General features: G+C 36.3%; 1 protein-coding gene across 1 annotated transcript; it reads right to left on the reverse strand.

The window, feature by feature from the left end:
- Positions 1-6,942: 6,942 nt before the first annotated feature.
- Positions 6,943-13,056, reverse strand: LOC125240908 (lysophospholipid acyltransferase 5). Its single transcript, XM_048149082.1, has 4 exons — positions 12,796-13,056; positions 10,432-11,143; positions 10,025-10,159; positions 6,943-8,432 (listed from the first exon to the last, which is right to left on the reverse strand). The coding sequence occupies exons 2-4, from the start codon at positions 11,138-11,140 to the stop codon at positions 7,831-7,833; spliced, it is 1,446 nt and encodes a 481-aa protein (XP_048005039.1). The 5' UTR covers positions 11,141-11,143; positions 12,796-13,056; the 3' UTR covers positions 6,943-7,830.
- Between the last annotated feature and the right edge of the window lie 8,024 nt (positions 13,057-21,080).

The raw sequence follows: 21,080 nt of genomic DNA on the forward strand, positions 1-21,080 counted from the left end.
TGGAATCTTTCGCTTGCTCGGGTATCAATATTGGCACGTGCGGTTAAACAACAACTATGCCCCCTTGTAAAACAAATAACTATTAGCTACTACTTATAGTTCAATGGTAGGTACTTATTGCTACGAGTTAAAAATAGTTACAGATATTTATGAACTCTACTGTACATTGCGACTACCGCGGGCCTTCAATTTTTCGTTGGATTTTTTGTTGAGATTTTTCGTAATCATTGTGCTAATTTATTAGTTAGCTTTGCTACTTGTGTTAATAAGTCTAATGACATATTTATGTAGTGTATTGCATTGCGGCAAAGTGAGATTTTTATTCATTTCGTCAACTGGACGAAGACTAGCTCAATTGTTCTTTATTTATATATCAATTTCTGAACTTAAGATCTAATAGTTATTTGTTATACAAGGGGGCAAAGCTGTATTTTAACGCCGAGTGTGGAATTGAAAAACGAGCAAGTGAAAGGATTCTGTAGTTGAACCACGAGCGAAGCGAGTGGTTCGAGAACAGAATCCTGAGGGGTTACCATGACGTGCTAAAGCCGTTCAGTTTAGGTTGAGAGAGGGACGGAGCTATGTAACTGCTATAGCTGTGTCCCTTTCTCTCAACCTAAACTGAACGTCTTTAGTACGTCATGGTAACCCCCCTGAACTTGCGAGTTTTTTAACACACGAGAAGTAAAATACATTTGCACCCGAGTGTAATACAAAACTTTTCTCCTCACTATAGCGAGGAAACTACAACGCAAAAAATGCGTTTATCACTGCTTCCAGTAATTCCACAGGTGGTAAATTATCTTTATTACTAGATTCACCTACTTTTATCAATTTTATAGCAGTTAATTTGACTTTATTCAAGGTCAAATTACTTTACCCACTAGTGGATAAAGTGCGTTTTACCCGCTGGTATTAAAGGACAAAACACGTGTTTCCGAGCTAGTGAGGGGAAAATAATCTTGAATAGGTAAAAAAGTGTTTCAAATTAATAATAACCAATTCTTCAGGGCCTGCGGGAATGGATATTGCCAACTTAATTGAATTTGTATTTAGCTGAGGATAATGTAGTTTTAAAACATCAGGAATATGCTTCAACTTTCAATGAAGCATTTCATATTAAAACTTAAAACACTGCTGTCTGCAACATATAGGCGTTAACCAAAGACAGCTGAATGATTATAGGTAATCGAGGCTTCGTACCCATGCCTCCCTGCCATCAACCAGGTGCTATGATTCCCAGGGGGCTGAACTCAGTAGACAGGAGTTTATAAGCACTTACTTACCTAATACTTGTATGCCGAAGGCCGTCCCATATGGATAACAAATAATAAATAAAATATCTGAGGGCCAACCGCGAAAAGCTAGTTTTGTAAGCGTTTCTATCACTTTCGCGTATTCTTTTTACTTTATAGGTGTTTTAGACATGGCCCTATTCGAGAATAAATTTAACAAAATAAGCATATTTTATTTGTCTACAAGTATAAATGTACCTACCAACCAATTGGACAAAAAATATACCTACCGAACTCAGTTCATTTTAAAACAATAAATATTCTAGATCAAGTACCTATTTTATTTTGATAATAATCATATTTGTATCGATGGCCTGTACCCAATCTACATTTTTAGGTAGGCACTTAGATCTTGAAGAGCCTAATTTGGGCCGGTGTCTGCGTATTCGATTTAGGTACCCTAGTCCCTGGAATACTAATAACTGTATTTTCCCCTCCCTAGCTCGGAAACACGTGTTTTGTCCTTTAATAGCAGCGGGTAAAAACGCATTTTATCCACTAGTGGGTAAAGTAATTTGACCTTGAATATAGTCAAATTAACTGTTTTAAAATTGATAAAAGTAGGTAAATCTAGTAATAAAGATGATTTACCACCTGTGGAACTACTGGAATCAGTGATAAACGCATTTTTTGCGTTGTAGTTTCCTCGCTATAGTGAGGGGAAAAGTTTTGTGTTACACTCGGGTGCAAATGTATTTTACTTCTCGTGTGTTAAAAAACTCGCAAGTTCAGGATTCTATTCTCGAACCACTCGCTTCGCTCGTGGTTCAACTATAGAATCCTTTCACTTGCTCGTTTTTCAATTCCACACTCGGCGTTAAAATACAACTTTGCCCCCTTGTATAACAAATAACTATTAACGTCGTGAAAATTCGAGAGGCTTTGGGTGGGTATCGATCAATACACGGCGCAGAGGGAGGCCTGCAGGTGTCCGCTCCCACGCCTCGAGCTCTGCTCGCCCATGGCTCACCATTCAAAGGAAGCTCCGCCCGCGTTCTCTGTGCGAACGAATGTTGCTCGCGACTGCCAGTGTAACCGATCTCGAGATCCTAGTAAATCTTTTACAGATCGCCTCACCGTGACTTGCTGGTGAATTTGTCTCTGCGATTGGAATAAACATAACTCTGTAACTATAAAGATCGTCTGGCAAAACTATAATCTATCCCGTTATTACTTTTCAATGTCTTTTTATTTTGAAAACTAACATTAGCGTTCACAGGGGGCGTGGCCAAGGAACAAAGTTATTTGAGGGTGAATTATTAAAACTTAATGATTTTTACCTTACCTCTTTATCTAAATAATAATAACTTTCGTGTTAAAATATGAAATTGACTACATAGTCAGTATACGATAGTTAAGTAGGTACTAACTAAAATAACACAAATAATAGCTATGTCATGACACATTTGGACATGGAACATTTGGAGACTCCACTCCATCGATGACGATCTCTTCTAAGAACGGTAATTGTATACACAATTACTCAATTTGGAGGCTTTTATTACCTATTAGCTTTTAGTAACTAGGCTGCAGGTACGATACAAACGTGTACCTAGACCAGACCTAGACTCTTAAGGGTCGGTTGCACCAAACCGTCTGTTACCGAATTTAGCGTATTTTTTTAAATGGGAATTTCCATTGAATTCTGGTGCGTGACGTTGATCTGTCTTTGAAAAATCGACCAAGCAGGTTTTCATACGTTTTACGGGTTTAATACCTTTAAAGACAACAAACGAGACAGATATCTATATACATATAATTAATTGATCGTACAATCAAATATACATGATAAACAATAAAATACAAACAGCTTGAGCCATACGACCGTACACTATAAAGAAAAAACCCACCCACCATTTGACCATAATTTATAGCAAGTGAAATAAAAAAAAACTATAATTTATATCAAATGAAATAAAAAAATATAATAATGATTATGACTATCAGTATTATGTAGATGTTACATATTCTACGTAACATTTCGTTTTACACAAATGACTACAGCCAAAGCGAATCTGAGTTCATTGCAAAATATCGAGTCTGCCACATTACAAGAGACAAAATATGATAACTTCCATTTGTATTCTCGTAAAATGTATATATGGTATGGTATTTACATATATTCCGGGTATTTCCTATAACACGAGCACATATTAAAACACATACTTATGTACTTCACAAACAAAGATACTTTTGTTCAGTTACTTTTCACAATGTTGAATTGATCATTGTTGTGATTGACGTTGCCCGTCACGCTTTAAAAGGGACAAAATTCGCAATATATTGCGTCCTAGAATAAACTTTAAGCGTGATAAAAAACAAAATACCTACAATTTATTTTAAAAGTAGCTGCACAAATGATGGTCAATTTGAGGAGTAGGTATATCTTACATTTTAATTTATTGTTCCTGTTCCAGAAGACACTTGGCGGTTTAGCACCATTTGCGCTCTCACGCGCGAGTTCAAACTTCAAGTTGTGCTAGATGTATGAACTCGCGCGCGACAACGCAAGCTATGCCAGCCCGTCAGGTATTGATTTCCTTTTTAGTTTTACAATTACTTCTAGAAATGTCTCGACGAGGACATCACAACATGCTTGCTAATTAAGTAATATAATGTCTCCATTCGCGGCGCTCGTATCACAATTACTCTTACAATTTGTAAGTTTCTGGGATGCGAATACAACAGATAACGGCTTTATTGCGTATTAGAAACATTTGGATCTCATGGGAAGCAAATTCGATTACCATCTTTGTTTAAATTCATGGATGAAACTAATTATTTGCTTATCATGAATAGTGGTACATAACAAAATTAAATCCCATTCGATTTTAAGTCTTACCAGTAAACGATAGAATATTAAATGCAAATCTTATTTTGGTTTACACCACAATAAATGATAAGCAACGAATTTTGGAACATAGCATACGTAGTTTATAGTTTACAGACAAACATTAAATGAAAATTATATTTTTTCTACAATTCAGTGGCAAGTGGGCATACTCCTTACTGCCCGGCTGATGCTTTTGTCATAAGTCAATCACAGTGATAGATTGGATAGATTAAATAGAATGTATTCACCGTACCTATACTAAGGCCGGATTTAGACGGCGTGCGAACTCGCATGCGATTTTAGGCTGTGGAGGTTAAATACATTCAGCACAGCCATCAAATACCGCAATGTAGTAAAACTCATATGCGAGTTCTCGTACCGTCTAAATGGGCCCTAATAGTAATTATGCATTTACTCATCTTTTTATACAGCGCTCAGGTGCGTAAATAACTATCCTAAGCACAAATTACACAACACTAGAGCAAATTCGTCCATCCTTGATAACAATGACCCGTCAGAAAAAAACTACTCGATAATTATAATTAGTACATAAAAAGGAAATCAGTGAAATGATATGTTACATGGTGCAGTAATCTTAGTAAAGATCATGTGATAATGTGGTGAATCTGCTATAATTTTATGTAATCCTTGCCCAAGAGGCCCTCAGGCCCAAGTAACATACAATATCAGCACAATTCACAAAATTCCTAAAGCTTTACTATACCTACCTATGTATTATGAATTGACTATTAAATAGTAACAATGATTGTGTGTATTACTTATAACTTAGTGTAGGTACAACGTATTTAATTATATTTCTTTCCAATAGTGTTTCAACATTCGATGTAAAGATGGTAGGCAGTACTAAAAAGGTTCAATATTGTCGGTAGAAGACAGTGCCAGGCTACATTCAATATCAATTTTTAGTATGTGTTACATTATTTTAAAATAAAAGAACTGAGTATTTTTATCAACCTTGTGTATGTAGATCAATTTCTCAATCTTACGCTTTAAGTATTTACTAGAACATATTTAAAGCATTAACATTAAATTAACTACAAGCCTAGTGCTTAAACCGAGCCTGTTCGTGAAAAAATAAATTTGATGGCGTTATTTACGATTAAATGGTATTATGCTCACCATGTTCAATAACTAAACTAGACTTAGAGACGAACTAAGCTAAGCTGTACTTATTGGTGCCGTTTCATGAATCTGCTGTTGTTAGGGCAGGCACAAAGCTCACACCAACTATCGGGTTGCTCTTACGAAACATAGGCATGATTCTCTGGTAACAACTTGGTGGTAACTAATGGGTATAACCCATTTTATAAATTTGCCGTTTGAATACTGACACAAATGGCTTATGGCTAATTTGTAGCGCTTCTGTGCCTACCTGAGTCCAAGCGGACTAGATATTACTGCCGTGTGCGCCTACGATGAACGTCCAAAGTTATCTATTTCATAAGTTAATGTAGGTCCTGGTAGTATGATTATTATTGATTATCAGTATTAGTATTTTTTGTGTATATTCATATTCTTATTAATTTATTAAGGAGCAGCGGGTTCAGCCAGCAGAGCTATTGAAAAAATTGATAATTTAGATAAATAACATAGAACGTAACTTTAACATAGAAGGCCTATCTCTGTTTATTATTATTATACCTAAATATTTTTCTGGCAGGAACGTCAAGTTGTTAGTGCTTAACAAAATAAAAACATCGTCAACCCTTTTATCGATAAATAGCCTTACATAAGGTTATTAATTACCCCAAAATAATAATCTCTAAAATCTTGAATAATCGTGAAATTATGTTAACTATTAAAATACGTATGGTTTCTTTTATTATAAATTATTGTCAATTTATTATTAAACATGTGACATTTGTATAAAACATTTTAATGTTATATACACATAAAGTCAAGCCTGCTTTCCCTAAACGAGGTAGACAGAGCACATTCAACTAGGTACTCAAAATTCAGTGCCACGTCAATAATTAATGACATAATTATAATAATTAATGACGTATTATAATGTAAGTTATCGATGAACCAAATATCGGAAGGAAGTCACTAATGTCACTTCGTTCGGGCCAGAAAAATATCTAGATATAATTATTATCTACAAATTTTTAATGTTTTAAGTTAGTAGTATATGTATTATTTAATTAATTGTATCAATAAGACTGAAAGAACAAAACCGGCCAAGTGCGAGTCGGGCTCGCGCACAAAGGGTTCCGTAGCAGCAAATATAATAAACTTATTATGTCAATTTATACACCTGCCAAAATTACAGTTAAATCAACCTATCTCAAAAACTATAAGAGATACTTTGATCAAACCAAAAATCGTTGAAAGAGTTAATTAGCATGCATCACCTCTATTTTTTTTAGAATTTTATACCCCGTAGTTATAAAAATAGAGGGGGGGGGACATACTTTTTACGACTTTGAGAGCTGATATCTCAAAAACCGTTCACTTTAAGAAAAATGTTTTTAGAAAACTTTATATCATTTTAAAAGACCTTTCCATTGATACCCCACACGGGTATGTACATCGAAAAAAAAAATTTTCATCCCTCAGTTACATGTATGGGGGCCCCACCCCCAATTCTTTTTTTTACTATTTAGTGTCATAATTTTGTAGCGGTTCATACAACACATATTCCCATCAAATTTCATCACTGTAGTACTTATAGTTTCCGAGTAAATCGGCTGTGACAGACGGACAGACGGACAGACGGACAGACGGACAGACGGACATGACGAAACTATAAGGGTTCCGTTTTTGCCATTTTGGCTACGGAACCCTAAAAATGAAAAGACAAGCATACATTTTATGCCGGTTGCAGTACTTAATGTAGAATTTAGACATCTCTATAGGTACTATAAGTTACTGATATACACATGAAGCAGTGGATATTTTGAACTTTGTGCTTTATGCTTCAAATCACAGCCTTACATAGGTTTTAATCTAGTATTGTTGAACAATATTATAATATTTGGTTTGATAGACTTTGTAACAGATAAAAATGGAACGTTACAGTATTTTATAACTTTGAACGCTCGTTTAATACTGAAACTACGAATGAGTTAAAGGCAGACAGAAACAGGACAGGTACGAGGTAGCTATTATAGTAAAGAAAGCGAACTAGATTTTCCTAAGAGTTACACCTGTGTAAGTATTTAATAATTTAACTACGTATCTACCTATCTACTTCGGGAACCCGCATAAGCACAAAACCTTCTTTATCACATTTCTATATCTAGGTACTAAAGTAGATTGGATTGAACTAAACTTGTTTCTACTGTTTGTTCTTTTAGATATTTAAAGTGGTTATGGTTCATTCATTTATTTTAAAGCGTAAGAATAATTACGCTGATAAACATATGCCATTTAATTTGCAAGGATTTGTTTGTAAGCATATCAGTATATTTTAACTGAATGGCGGAATATCTTGATTTTAGTATTATATGTACATTATTTGAATCACTTACAATAGACCATAGTTCGAAAAGTTTGAATTATAGAGTAACCAGATTAGTCAACTAATGATCTACTTAACATTAGTCTGAATAATACATGCTCTACGAGAACACTCCTTTACTATTAGATCTACTCATAGTAGTCTATATTTATAGTCGTCACTTGTATTCCATCCAATCTTTAACTTTGAACCACTTATTAGTCCTAGTTACCCTTACTTCATTGAGTCTTCACTTTTAACTTGAAGTATTTGATTCCACTAATAAGGAGCGGCTTGTACACAAATGGCCAAGGTAAAAACAGGAAAAATCCTGAAAAATACAGACTCGAGTAGATGTTCCACCACTTGGAGAACGATTTGAGGTCGAACGGAACCAAACTCCAGCCCATAAACACTATGGTGTACAGTTTCAGTACGGCGTACAAAACGTACTGCACGATATTGTTAGACCACATGGTGTGATAAAACTCGTGTTTCATCAAAATAGATTCTAAACCTTTCTCCATGAATATGATAATGAATTCGTTGAAGAAGGTCATATAATAGCCGGATCCGGTTCCGTGCCAGAGCGCTAAGAAGAGCAGTGTGAAGAACTGGCTAGCGTTCCTGTTGCCGAGGAACTTGAGTCGCTTGTATATGTACTCGGCGGCGAAGTGATTGGTGTTGCAGTTGAAGCTGTCGATGTAGTGCTGGAACTTGGTGGCGAACTCGAAGCGCAGCAGCTTGATGTTGCTGCAGCCGTCCCAGCGCGGCGTCGGCGCGCCGCCCGCCGGCGCCGGCGCCACGCCGTTGTACGACAGCCCGAACCGGATGCATGACGCTGCACAAATGCATTATTTCGATTCATCATTACTATCATCAGTTATTATGTAGACAACAGTGATGTGGTCAAAATATGACGTAAGGGAGCACTTAAGATATATCATAAAATATACGTAACAGGCATTTTCGCGAAAAAAATTCAAAAACTTTTTTTTCTAAAATTGGTAAATTTAATGTTTTTCCTACTCATGATTACGAGCCCTTTTCATCCTACTAGGCGTACCTACAGCCTACTAAATTAATTTTTTCCACTTCGTTCCCATTTTTCAAACATTTTGTACAGCGGTTACAATTTTACAAAGTAGAAAGTATGCAAAATAATAGAAAATTTTGGGACCATTTTTTTGTCTAGATCGAAAGGGCTCGTGATTCTGAGTAGGAAAAACATAAAATTTACCTACCTTAGAAAATTGGTGATTGTTCTCGCGAAAATGGCCCCATATACATACATACAATCACGCCTGTATCCCATAAAGGGGTAGGCAGAGCACATGAAACTACTAAAGCTTCAGTGCCACTCTTGGCAAATAAGGGGTTGAAAGAAAACGAAACTGTGACATTGCAGTGACAGGTTGCCAGCCTCTCGCCTACGCCACAATTTAACCCATATCCCACAGTCGCCTTCTACGACACCCACGGGAAGAAAGGGGGTGGTGAAATTCTTAACCCGTCACCACACACCCATATTTGGAACAAAAATACAAAGTCCATAAGGACTTTCACCTAAAGTAAAAATTAATCACATTACCTCGTGAATGCCCGTTGCAACATCGTGAATTATCATGTAGTGTTACGAATTCTAATCACCAGTCATTGTTCAACAAGAATACAATTAACGATTATTAAACCTACCTACTACTACTACCTAATAATTTGTATGCAAGAGTAGATATAGGTACTAACTCACATTGTTGTTCAAACATAAGTAGATAATGAGTTTAGATCTTGAACATTGGTAAGTAGCTGTATGATAATCGACGGAAGTACAAATACGTTAGAAACGAAGAACTATTATATCTATGAACGTAACGTTTGACACTGTATTTGTGTAGCTAAGAGTGTGTTATTTTGTTAGGAGCGTGCTAAAGATATTGTATTTTTTTTTTTATGGGATAGGAGGCAAACGAGCAGACAGGTCGCCTGATATTATGGTATTCAAGAAAATGGGAATTCCAAAAGTCATCTAAATTCATTTATACTCCTCCGTTGTAACAATATTTTCGCTTATTTGAACTTTTGCTTTGTAGCTAAAAAGGAAAAACGGAACCCTTATAGGGTCGTGCGCCTGTCTGTCCATCAGCACAGTATAATAAAGAGTACTATCGTACAGTTTTGCCACTTCCGCTCCCCGCGGAAAGTGCCGCGCACCCCCTCTCGGTTACCTCACAGTTACCACCTGTCAAAAACGCGAACAGTCGACCTGTCATATTTCACTCATACAAGCGCCTCTTTCTTTGATCACCAGTGTCCGAGGTGTGCCATCAGTCACAGCCAAAATACTGGGAAATGACTTAACTGATTAATTTGATTTTTTCCTGCCGGAATTACTCATAATGATTGTACGTTCGGGATAGCAATAAGAGTATGTACCTTCAGTGAGCAGCCAGCAGGAGATGTACTTGTAGAGGGCGAAGTGCGCCCACAGCCCGCAGTACAGGTGGCGGTAGAAGATGGACCGCTCCCAGAACTCGTCCGATTGCATGTACTTCATGCTGAATACACTCACTGAAATGTTAACAATAAATCTATAACGTTTTCCGTCATCTTTTCTAACACTACCATAATTTAAGGAACAAAATAGAATTACAATATTCCGTTTCTTTGCTGGTACAGTCAACCAATTTCAATCATAGGCCACTGTAGAACTTGTTAATGGCATATAGAATCACGGTTTAAATGAGATAGGGTTAAGTGGCCTAGGATTCAAATTGGTTGACTGTACATATCTTATCTGAAAATGATTTGGATATAATCAATGAACGATAGGAAATGCTTACCTCCTAGTTGGAATGCTACCAAATAAAGTATGCCTTGCAGAAGTCTCTTGAGAGATTCCTTTTCATATAGACCAGCATACTGTTCCAGTGGGAATTTTCCGTAAACAAAGTCAGTGTAGCGTTTGAAAGAAAACTGAGGACCCACCAGGAAACAGGAGGGAAAATATACAAATCCAAGCAGCTCTACTAATGTGGGTGGTTTCTCAACTGCAGTCTTTTGATTGGTAGCAGATAGTTGCTCTCCTGCTTTCATTCTTTGGTAGTCCCACATGTCAAATGACAAAGCTATTAGCTTCAGAGTCAACACGCAGTGAGGCATCGTCCATGTAATGTCATAATCTTCAGATTCTGTCCAAATATATCCAGCCATAAGATAAGCTACGTTGAACACAAATGTTACAATAACATTTATCTTGCCTGGGCCCAATATCATTGTGGTTAAATATATACCCAGCGTTGGGATAAGGTTATGGTACAGTGATATCCCAAAGTTGTAAATAGCTATGTCAAGGCCTGTCACAATGAAGTATAAGTTCCGTAACTCTTTATGTTGTTTGACATATTGATGGTATACTATCGCCAGAGGATAGCCCATAAAGATTGACAGGAGCAGTTTGAGAGCTGGCTCTGTTGTCCCGATCAAGTCGGCAAACAATGGGACAGGGCTGAGCCCCACCCAACTCAGAAGGGAGAAGAATAGGCCCCACATTGTCTGAAAGTCAAAAAACAAATAATAAATCAGTACATCAAGAATTATGTACTATATAGGTCTCATCTCATGATAACTTTTAACTGTTAAAAACTAAGCATAATTAAAATATTTAAGTTCAATTTCCTAACCATATGGGACCTCTTACTTTTACTTTATAGACCGGGTTAACCAGATTGGCTAGAATGATGTTAGTTTCCTTAGTAGTATTGCTACATTTTAATGTGCTTGTAGTCTTGAAGTTTTTATGGATAAAGTAAAGCAGGGAGTTTGGAACTGTTAACCCTCTGCATGCTTGAGCATCGGTGAGTTGATCTTTATATTCTTTACTACTCAAGGTATGAAAAATGTATAATTAAATACATAACTCATTAATTCCACTGTAGGAAAACTATTTTTTTTTTTCTGATTATCTTCATATTTAATGATGAAGCATAGCAAGTTATTACTATAATATGATTAATAAGGTACTAAATAATTAGGAGAGGAAGGTTGTTTCTCTCATAACAGACAGAATCAAAACATAGGTCTAGAACAAACCTACACAAATTGTCAATGGCATTCAATTCTGCAGTATTCACTGATAGAAAAATAGTGTCACAAGGTCACAGCCATTATCTCAGAATACAAATGATTCATGTAAAACCACTTTATGAGATAAAAAAATTATGTTAGGCAATGTGCTCGAGTGACAGCTGAGCAATACATGCACACTGCCTTCACCAAGGCATGTCTACATAGCATACTTGCTAAGGGAGGAAATTGCATTGTGACAAGCCTCATGTACTCTGTTTAAACTGGACTATTGCAGTACTGGACTTTAGTTGGATGGTTTTACAAAAAAAAAATGCACTTTCTTCTGAGATTACCTGTAGACATCATACCATTATTAGAGGATAACCTACTTAAAATGTGGGTTATGCACTGCTTACATGTCTTTTTAAAAATTGAAACTGAATGAATGTATAACTCCACCATTTTAACAAAAACATCCAGCATAATCATATATATATGCACCTATTGCCAAGCTGATCAATAACTTGTGTAAATTTATCAGTCATTGGATTCAGAACACAACATATTATATTGTTGGTCTTAGCATTCTAGCTTAAGCCATAAGTAGGTAGAATTGAGCTCGAATAATAATTGTATGTACCATCTGTGATAGATTTACCATGATTCTAGCAAATAAAGAATACAAAGAATAAGTAAGCCCAACAAAGTTATATTTTTATACCATTGGTATTTAATACATGAATCAAATATTTCATTAGAACCCTAATGCCCCCAATGTGTAACATTATAAAATGTTGAAAGAGGACAAAGCTTGCTATGGAATTAGATCTTGAAATATAGAATGCACTGCTAACCAAAAAATGGATTAACCCTATACAATTAAATAAGTAGTAAAATACACAAAAGAAAAAAAACATAATTGAGTACACTCAAAGATTACAAAATGATTAGCAAATTCGGGGCATTTAGGTATAGTAAGACTGTAAGCAAAAAATACGGTCTTTTATTAACTTTCACTTTATTTATATTTTTTTGCCTTATATTATATGCTAGGTCTGCCTTATATGTAGTTTTAATTCAAAATTCTTAGTAATAAAAATTGGAGCAGCAATCGCATTACTAATGCGCTAAATACCTACCAAAGTGGTCTTCGCTGAAGACTGCAGCAAACACGAAGTCGAATATACTTCACCTATATACACTTTAGTTATGCCACTATCACGTCCATAAATTATGCAAGAAAATATGGCTAACTTCACAGCGATTTAAATAAAGTAGCTGGGCAGAGTGAATTTAGTCACAAAGATAAAATTACACATCGTACGATACATGTAACTGTTTGCTGATTGCTAGTTGATTTTTACATTACCCATATTTTGCCACAGCCACATAATGACACTCAACTGACAGCTAGCGCAGTGCATTGCAGTTCCATAGACAAATAAAGTCAATCTGCCATCTTTCAAAGTTTGATGGAGACAAAAGAAATTTGTCATACTGCCAGCACAAGTTATAAATAAAAAACCGGCCAAGTGCGAGGTGGACTCGCGCTGCAGGGGTTCCGTACATCACAAGAAGGGCTTAAGCACCTCCTTTTTCAACTCTAGTAAGCTCAATTATGATTGAAAAAAAAAATTTGTACTTAGGAATGAAAGTTGCACTCGACGTGAAAAGCAATATCTGTTATCTTAGGCCCTCACTAATTTTGCAATTAATGTAAATTGTATGTGTACTCGGAAGCAAATAAATATCTCTATCTTTTAATATCACATATCAAAATATCTACGTCGTTCTAGGAGGGCAGATACAGGTGTGTCCGGTAGAAATACCTTTATTGAGCCTGTCCCATACCGGATATTATACTTCCCTACTAAATGGTCTAAATGATGAATAAGTATCGAGATCGATCTAATATTTTGCTACTTTCAGTTGCCTAGCTTTGCTCGAAAAGGTTTACATAAATACATGTATTACATGTTTCACTGTCTAAGTACCAAAGAATATAATACTCACTAGGAGCTTGCTAGGAGTAAGTACTGCTAAGTACCTACTAACAATCTTTTATTTATTTAAAGTTCAGTGACACATTCACCTGATTCACCAACCAGTCACATAAATAACTATCTCCACACGAATTAGTTTGCCATAAAAGATGATTTAATTTAATTTCATACAAAGACTAAATACACCATCCTCTTTGATTTCATATAATTAAAACCATAGAATGTCGTTCGCTAGTTTGCAGGTTGTACAGCGACATCTAGCGAGAAATTTGGACATCAAATAATACTTATACATTTTACGACACAAGTCGTTATCCAGTTTTCGGGAGTAACAGTGACATCTAGCGAACAACGTGCACTACGGCATATAATTGTTTTTCACGTCGTCTGTCGTTGATTTTCCTAAACATAATATCCTAAGTACATCGGATTTACTATTTCCTTTGATTGAAAACACCGTGATTACAACAAACCAAACTCAACAAACCTGTTTAAAAATCCCACCATAAATATGTGGCGTTCCATGTTCAAAGGGTCCACATCAAGAGAGAGCTATAAGGTAAGGATAAAGTCACATGAAAAGTTGTCGTAACCTAATAATAGATGGTGCTGCATTCGAAAATTTTTAATCATACTATTCAATAAATACTCTATGGTACCAGTCTGTGCAAAATATGGTTAGTTTTACTCCGACCAACCTTGGTTGGTCCTAAAGTCATAGGAAAGAGCAAGGTCCTCTGAAAGCTTATTACAAAACATATAAAGGCGCCGACACGTTACGCGCGACGCGAGCAGATAACACGCGACGCGTGTATAGTCGAATCAAACGTAGTATTTTCTATGATTAGAATCACACTATAAAAATCCGACGCCACGCCAAGCTACGTGTTAATACGTTGCGTCGCCTCGCGTTTTAATAATGTGGCTTGTATGGCGGCTTAAGGTGGCTCGCCTAGGTTACCCGAAGCTCAGGCTGCGTTAGATGGCGTTAATCTGCAAATTACCGGTCTTATTTTTTTTGTGGAGTCGTACAGGCATTTATATACTTTCAATTATGCTTCGCGAACATTTAATATTAAAATTGACGTATTACAACATACATTCAACTTCTCATTGTAACGTTAATCCCCTTAATGTATATAAATTTACTATTTTACACTATTAAGTACCACTCACACATACAAACAGTGTTTTTGTATTCCTTCTAGTCGATAATTTCACGCGGCGACAGCTTGTTTAAATAGCCTTGCGGTAAATACGTGTTATCGCATGATTTGCATGGAAGTACTGATATACTAGTATTTTACTAATCGATGACCAGTTTGACCGTGCAGGATTGTCACTACCATCTTGAAGCATTGTGCTGAGCTTGGGCCAAAGTATACCAATTTCGGCTATTGTTCAAAAAAATATATTTTTTTTGTGTTTTCGACCTGACACCTATATAAAGTTCAATCTAACGATTAGCACTTGTGAAAGAATGGAGTGTTTATTTATATTTTTTGAAAGTATTTTTTCATAAATTTATATTTTGATTATGTTTTTATTTCCGCTACCCAACGGTTGACTGGTAGAGATCGCTCTTTAGCGATAAGACCGCCTGTTGTCTGCCTCTATTTATAATTATTTGTTTTGTCTCCACTGTATCTTTTGCTGAGGTGTGCCAATAAAGAGTATCCTATTTATCTATCTATCTATCTATGTATTGCAGTTTGGAGTGAGCAGCATCTTCAGCCGTGACGCCGAGCTGTCAGGAGTGTCTTCAGCGGAGGGACTCTTCGTGCAGGAGTTGGTGCAACACGTCGCGGTTCGCGTCGACAACACCGACACGTCTGCGACACAACTCTCAGGTACTTGTTACATCGTACTTGCCTAGACGTCTAGTTGGAAAGTAATGGCAAATGTATGAAGAGATCACCCGATATTGTAGGGCATTTTCGCGAAAAAAGTAAAAAATGTTTTTTTTTCCGAAATAGGTAAATATAATGTTTTTCTTACGCAGAATCACAAGCCCTTTTCACAAGTCCTATTCGTTACTATTTTTCAAACCCAGCGGTTATAAAGTGGAAAGTATGCAAAATAATAGAACATTTTGAGACTACTTTTTTGTCTCTCGTTTTTTTTTATCCTAGATCGAAAGGGCTCGTGATTCTGAGTAGGAAAAACATAAAATGTACCTACCTTAAAAAATTTTTTGTTTGGTGATTCTTCTCGCGAAAATGCCCAGAAAGTACTAGAAACATCAGTGCACTAACTTTTTTTCGCACCATTTTCTCTATTGTGTCATACAGTAAATTTCCAAGCTTACTACTTATAGTCAATGTTTGAAGGATTATACAAAAAAAAAGTTCATAATTAAGCGTTTAATTTACAGCATCCAACGCGGTTCAAGAGTCCCTCAAGAACATCCCATTGTCCAGCATCAAAGAGCCCCGCCGCTTCAGCGTAGACCGACCGTTCATGTTCTTCATCATCGACCGCCTCGACAACTTGGTCGTCATCGCTGGAAAAGTCATTGACCCAGAAGCACCAACGCCGTTCGAAATTTAAACAACTTATATTATTTTAAGAAACAAAAGACTTAATTTTTTATGACTATTTTCAAGTTCGATTCAGGAGTAAGCCGTTAGTCAATTGTTTGTTTATAAAACCTTTTTCTCTATTTGGAACATGATTATGTTTCGCTGTGAATTTAATGTACTGTAATTGTCTTTAATTTTAAATCTACAACAAAGCAAACCAGAAGCATTTGATAATTGAAAGTACACAGCGTAGGTTTAAGTAATTAGATTAAGATTAAGATTATTTATTTTAGTGGCAGTTGATTAAGATTATATTTATTTTTATTGAAATACAGTTTAGTTTTTATGCGCCTAACTACCCGTCCCAGTTTTTAATAAAAATAAATACCTTATTCAACAAACAGAGCTTTAAATGGCATCATACATTATTATATATTCTTATTTATTTTAGATAATTATATTAGCAAGAATTTTGTTTGCATATTTTCATTGGATTATGACATTTATGACTTATAAACATTCATTTTTTATTACTTAGGTACTTATACTTATATTTGTATTCCATGTGTTAGAACTAGAACCATGTTACATAAAATAAAATACATACATACATACATCATGGACCTAATATTATACGGACGTAACGCTCAATACTAAAAAAACTGTGATTCATTAGACTTGACACAAGCGTACACCCGTAAGGGACAGATATAGAATAATGGAGCGAATTTAAGAATCACTTTAAAAATGGCTGACAGTTTACCATAAACAACCTACGTAATTTGGGCGGATAATAAGCTTGACAAGTCACGTCCTTATTGTTTGCCACAAACTCGTTTGTGGCAGCGGCGAAAAAGTGAAACTATGACAAAGACAAAAAATAACATTTTGCTCTCTGTCACTCTTATTATAATTTGTATGTGACCATCTCGTTCGGTAGTGGTATTATTATTTGGCTGTCTAGTCTATAGTATCCTTTGTTTAAGGATTCTATCATCCACATTGACAGCTCTGTCTATGAGCTCATCCACTAATCTCCTGTCAGTCGGATCGAGGCGCCCGTGGCGAAAATATCTAAAGAAAAATAAGAAAATATGCCTACATGCGTTGTCAAACTGTGTAAAAATGACACCTATCGAAAGAAAATAAATACGGAGTAACTTTTCATGCGTAAATTAATACGTTATCAAGTTATTATACGTAAAATCACAATATTCATTAATGTTCATAATCATAAACCAACAAATTGCAAAACAAGAATGTGACCAGTATTTTTTTAAATAGTGTTTGCACACGGTGCACTAGGCTTGTGCCGTTTCGTTCGTTGATCGGAGCGCTCCGATGTCGTTCAATCGCTCCCACGAACTAGTTCGCTCTTTTAGGTCTTTAGCAAGGAACATACTACGCGGACGTCCGTCGTAAAACGACCGCGACCGCGACCTATCAGTGTGCACGGAACAAAACATCCAGAGAGCCAGATTTCGATCGGACGTCCGTGCGCTCAAGGCCACGTCCGCGTCCGTCGACCGATAGTTTGCACGGTTATGTGTATTTCCATTGTCCAGATTCCCGTCCGCGGTCGATTTACGACGGACGTCCGCGTAGTGTGTTCCTAGCTTTTTGCTCATTTAGTTCAGCCAGACCAGCGACCACTGCGGTCGGAAAGATCACAACGAATGGGACCGAATAGTGTCAAAATGATACGAATAGTCCACAGATATAGTCCTGCGGCGCTGGCTATATTTTGGGCCCTAAGTTAAAAAAATATTAAAGTCTGTAACGCGAACATTTACCAAAACGTATAAACTCAGTGCAAACAAGCTTAGTTTAACCGGCCGCTACTAGATGGCGCCACCGGTACTGGTTTTCCGAGTGAACTTAGCAAATATTTAAGTGTTCCCGTAGACTTAAAATTCTAAAACCTAGTGCAACATATGTTAACGGGTGCCTAGAATTTTATAGTAACCATGTCAATAAGTAACTCTTAGATAAAATTCGTCAAATTGTTAGTTTGGCCGTACGTCAACAGATGGCGCCACGGGTATCAATATTGTGATGTTGAACCTCGATATTTAAATATTTAAATCATGGAACACCGTTTCCGTAACTTGTATATTTTACTGAAGTAACTAGTAAATGTAAAGATTGTAAATAAGTAGTCAAACATGTAAAAAAACAAACACCAATGTTGGTACTAAGATCAACTTGTCTGTTACACACAAAGCTCAATAGATGTCGCTGTGCTGTGGCGCATTTCAAAGTTAGTTGTCGCTTTTAAGATTTTTCCTGGGATAACGACCTCATCCACTGAACAATGTTTAATTTGAGAATAAGTTAGGAGTCGAACTGAGCACACCCCGTGTACCGTACTGGGACCTTGGTGGGCCATTCGGCTATTACTATCGCGCTCCCCTTAGCGCTCGACTGCCGTCCTCAAGGACGCTGTACGGCCTTTGGAACACATTTGTAACATTAGATTAGTGCCGACTGAAATAAACCTGTAAGCCCTACACGTCGTTTTCCTACGCCTACGCGCACGCCCCACCCCTCTCGGAGTTTCATCCCTTACAAGTCGATTTTGTTTTCGTTTATAAATACATTGATAACATATAAATTTAACATTTCGTTTTGGGTCACATTCCTAAGGTGCTTTTTTAGTAATTTGGTAATTTGTGGTTATAATTTTTAATTTGACCTAATGTGGTAAAAAAAATATTCGAGAGAAAAAAATGTAACTGTATTGCATTTAGAATGATATTTTTAGCGTGTATACGTAGTTTGGGTCAATTTACTCGAGTGCTATATGACAATTTGTCATACCTAGCGAAACAGACACAAAAAAATATTCATGTTAAAAAAAATAAGAAACGTCGCATTGCCTCCTTTAAATATATCAATAAACTGAAATTGTGTTTTCCTACTCCAGTGCTTGATAAAATTTGCGATAATTTAGCAAAAATAGGTTTTTACCATTCCAAAAAAATATTAAAGTTACTAGAGTTCTTATCTTATTAACTAAAAAGACAAGATAAATAAGATACGTGAATTTGGGTAAGTTTAATAGAATGCTTCGAAAAATAATACGGTATTAATATTTGCGTTCGATCTAGTCAAGCGAGCGCAGTGACGCGGGTAGTGTAGGTATTATGATACCGACCGCGCGGCCGTGGCGCGGCAGCGGGGAAGGGCAATGACCTCTCTCGACATTCGACAAACCGCATGTTGTGTACAAAACGCCAAAATTTATTTCAACTGTGCGCATCACGCTATTTAATGCTAAGCCTGAAAGGGTTGTATTTGATAAGACTACTAGAGTAACAATTTTAACTTAATATACCTATTTTCCACATGCGTCAGTAAATAATTTAATTTATAAATAATAAATTTAGTATACATCGTGGAATCTACTACTACTACTGCCAAATAAAATAATGCGATTTATCATCTAAGTACTTTAGACTTATATTTAAGCGTGTCACTCACTATGCAGGTAGCTGAGCGCTTATCTTTCAATATGAATCCACATACAATATATATAATTCAATGAGCTAACACACGCGCCGCCGATTATTCATATTTTATTTTGAAGTACATGTGGGGATCGACGTTGGTACGAGATCATATTATATCGTAAAATGGTGAGGAATTTATATGTAGAAAATACAGGATTATAAAGCAAAATACAGGATGTACTTTTTATAACCGGCAATATTTAACGTGGTGAAGTCATATAACTGATATCGAATACAAAACACTAAACGCCCAATGGACTTGCCTCGCGTGACGTCACGTAGTGTTTTTAGGGTTCCGTAGTCAACTAGGAACCCTTATAGTTTCGCCATGTCTGTCTGTCCGTCCGTCCGTCCGTCCGTCCGTCCGTCCGTCCGTCCGCGGATAATCTCAGTAACCGTAAGCACTAGAAAGCTGAAATTTGGTACCAATATGTATATCAATCACGCCAACAAAGTGCAAAAATAAAAAATGGAAAAAAATGTTTTGTTAGGGTACCCCCCCTACATGTAAAGTGGGGGCTGATATTTTTTTCATTCCAACCCCAACGTGTGATATATTGTTGGATAGGTATTTAAAAATGAATAAGGGTTTACTAAGATCGTTTTTTGATAATATTAATATTTTCGGAAATAATCGCTCCTAAAGAAAAAAAAGTGCGTCCCCCCCCTCTAACTTTTGAACCATATGTTTAAAAAATATGAAAAAAAAAAATTTATAAAGTCTTTCTAGGAAAATTGTTTTGAACTTGATAGGTTCAGTAGTTTTTGAGAAAAATACGAAAAACTACGGAAACCTACACTGAGCGTGGCCCGACACGCTCTTGGCCGGTTTTTTAGATAAAAATTAAACGAAATCTTTCCTCAAATTACTATTAAGCCAATCTTATCCTATCCTACCTGTCGTTAAAACAAAGATGAAATAAAATAACTTAATTCTTTGCATGTTAATTTGGTTAAATATAACTTATATATTTTCTTTAAGAATATCATATACTTTTAAATGAGCAATTCTTGTATATTCATTTATTTATCAATTCTATATTCTATTCTATTTTTCTATTTCTATATAATATAAAGCTGCAACCCGACTGACATTTTTCCAAAAATAGCCAGGAGATTTTGCAGGTGGCAGTATTTGGTGTGGCTGTGGTAGTATAGAGGTTGATCTTGCGACCCCGGAAAAATCCGACCGTTGGTCTACCGGTTCCGGGTAAAAAAATGTTGAACGGTCTGGCCAAACGGCAGGAGATAGCCGGGGGGTGCTCGACCAAAATGTCATAGAGGACCCTGGGCAGTTTTTGACGCCGCCATTTTTTTTTTCAAAATGGCCGACTTTTTTTTGAAGATTTTTCAAGTTTGTCGTAGAGTGCTCAAATTTTTGTTGTAG

Source organism: Leguminivora glycinivorella, chromosome Z, assembly GCF_023078275.1.
Source record: "Leguminivora glycinivorella isolate SPB_JAAS2020 chromosome Z, LegGlyc_1.1, whole genome shotgun sequence".
In the NCBI taxonomy this organism is placed as follows: domain Eukaryota; kingdom Metazoa; phylum Arthropoda; class Insecta; order Lepidoptera; family Tortricidae; genus Leguminivora; species Leguminivora glycinivorella.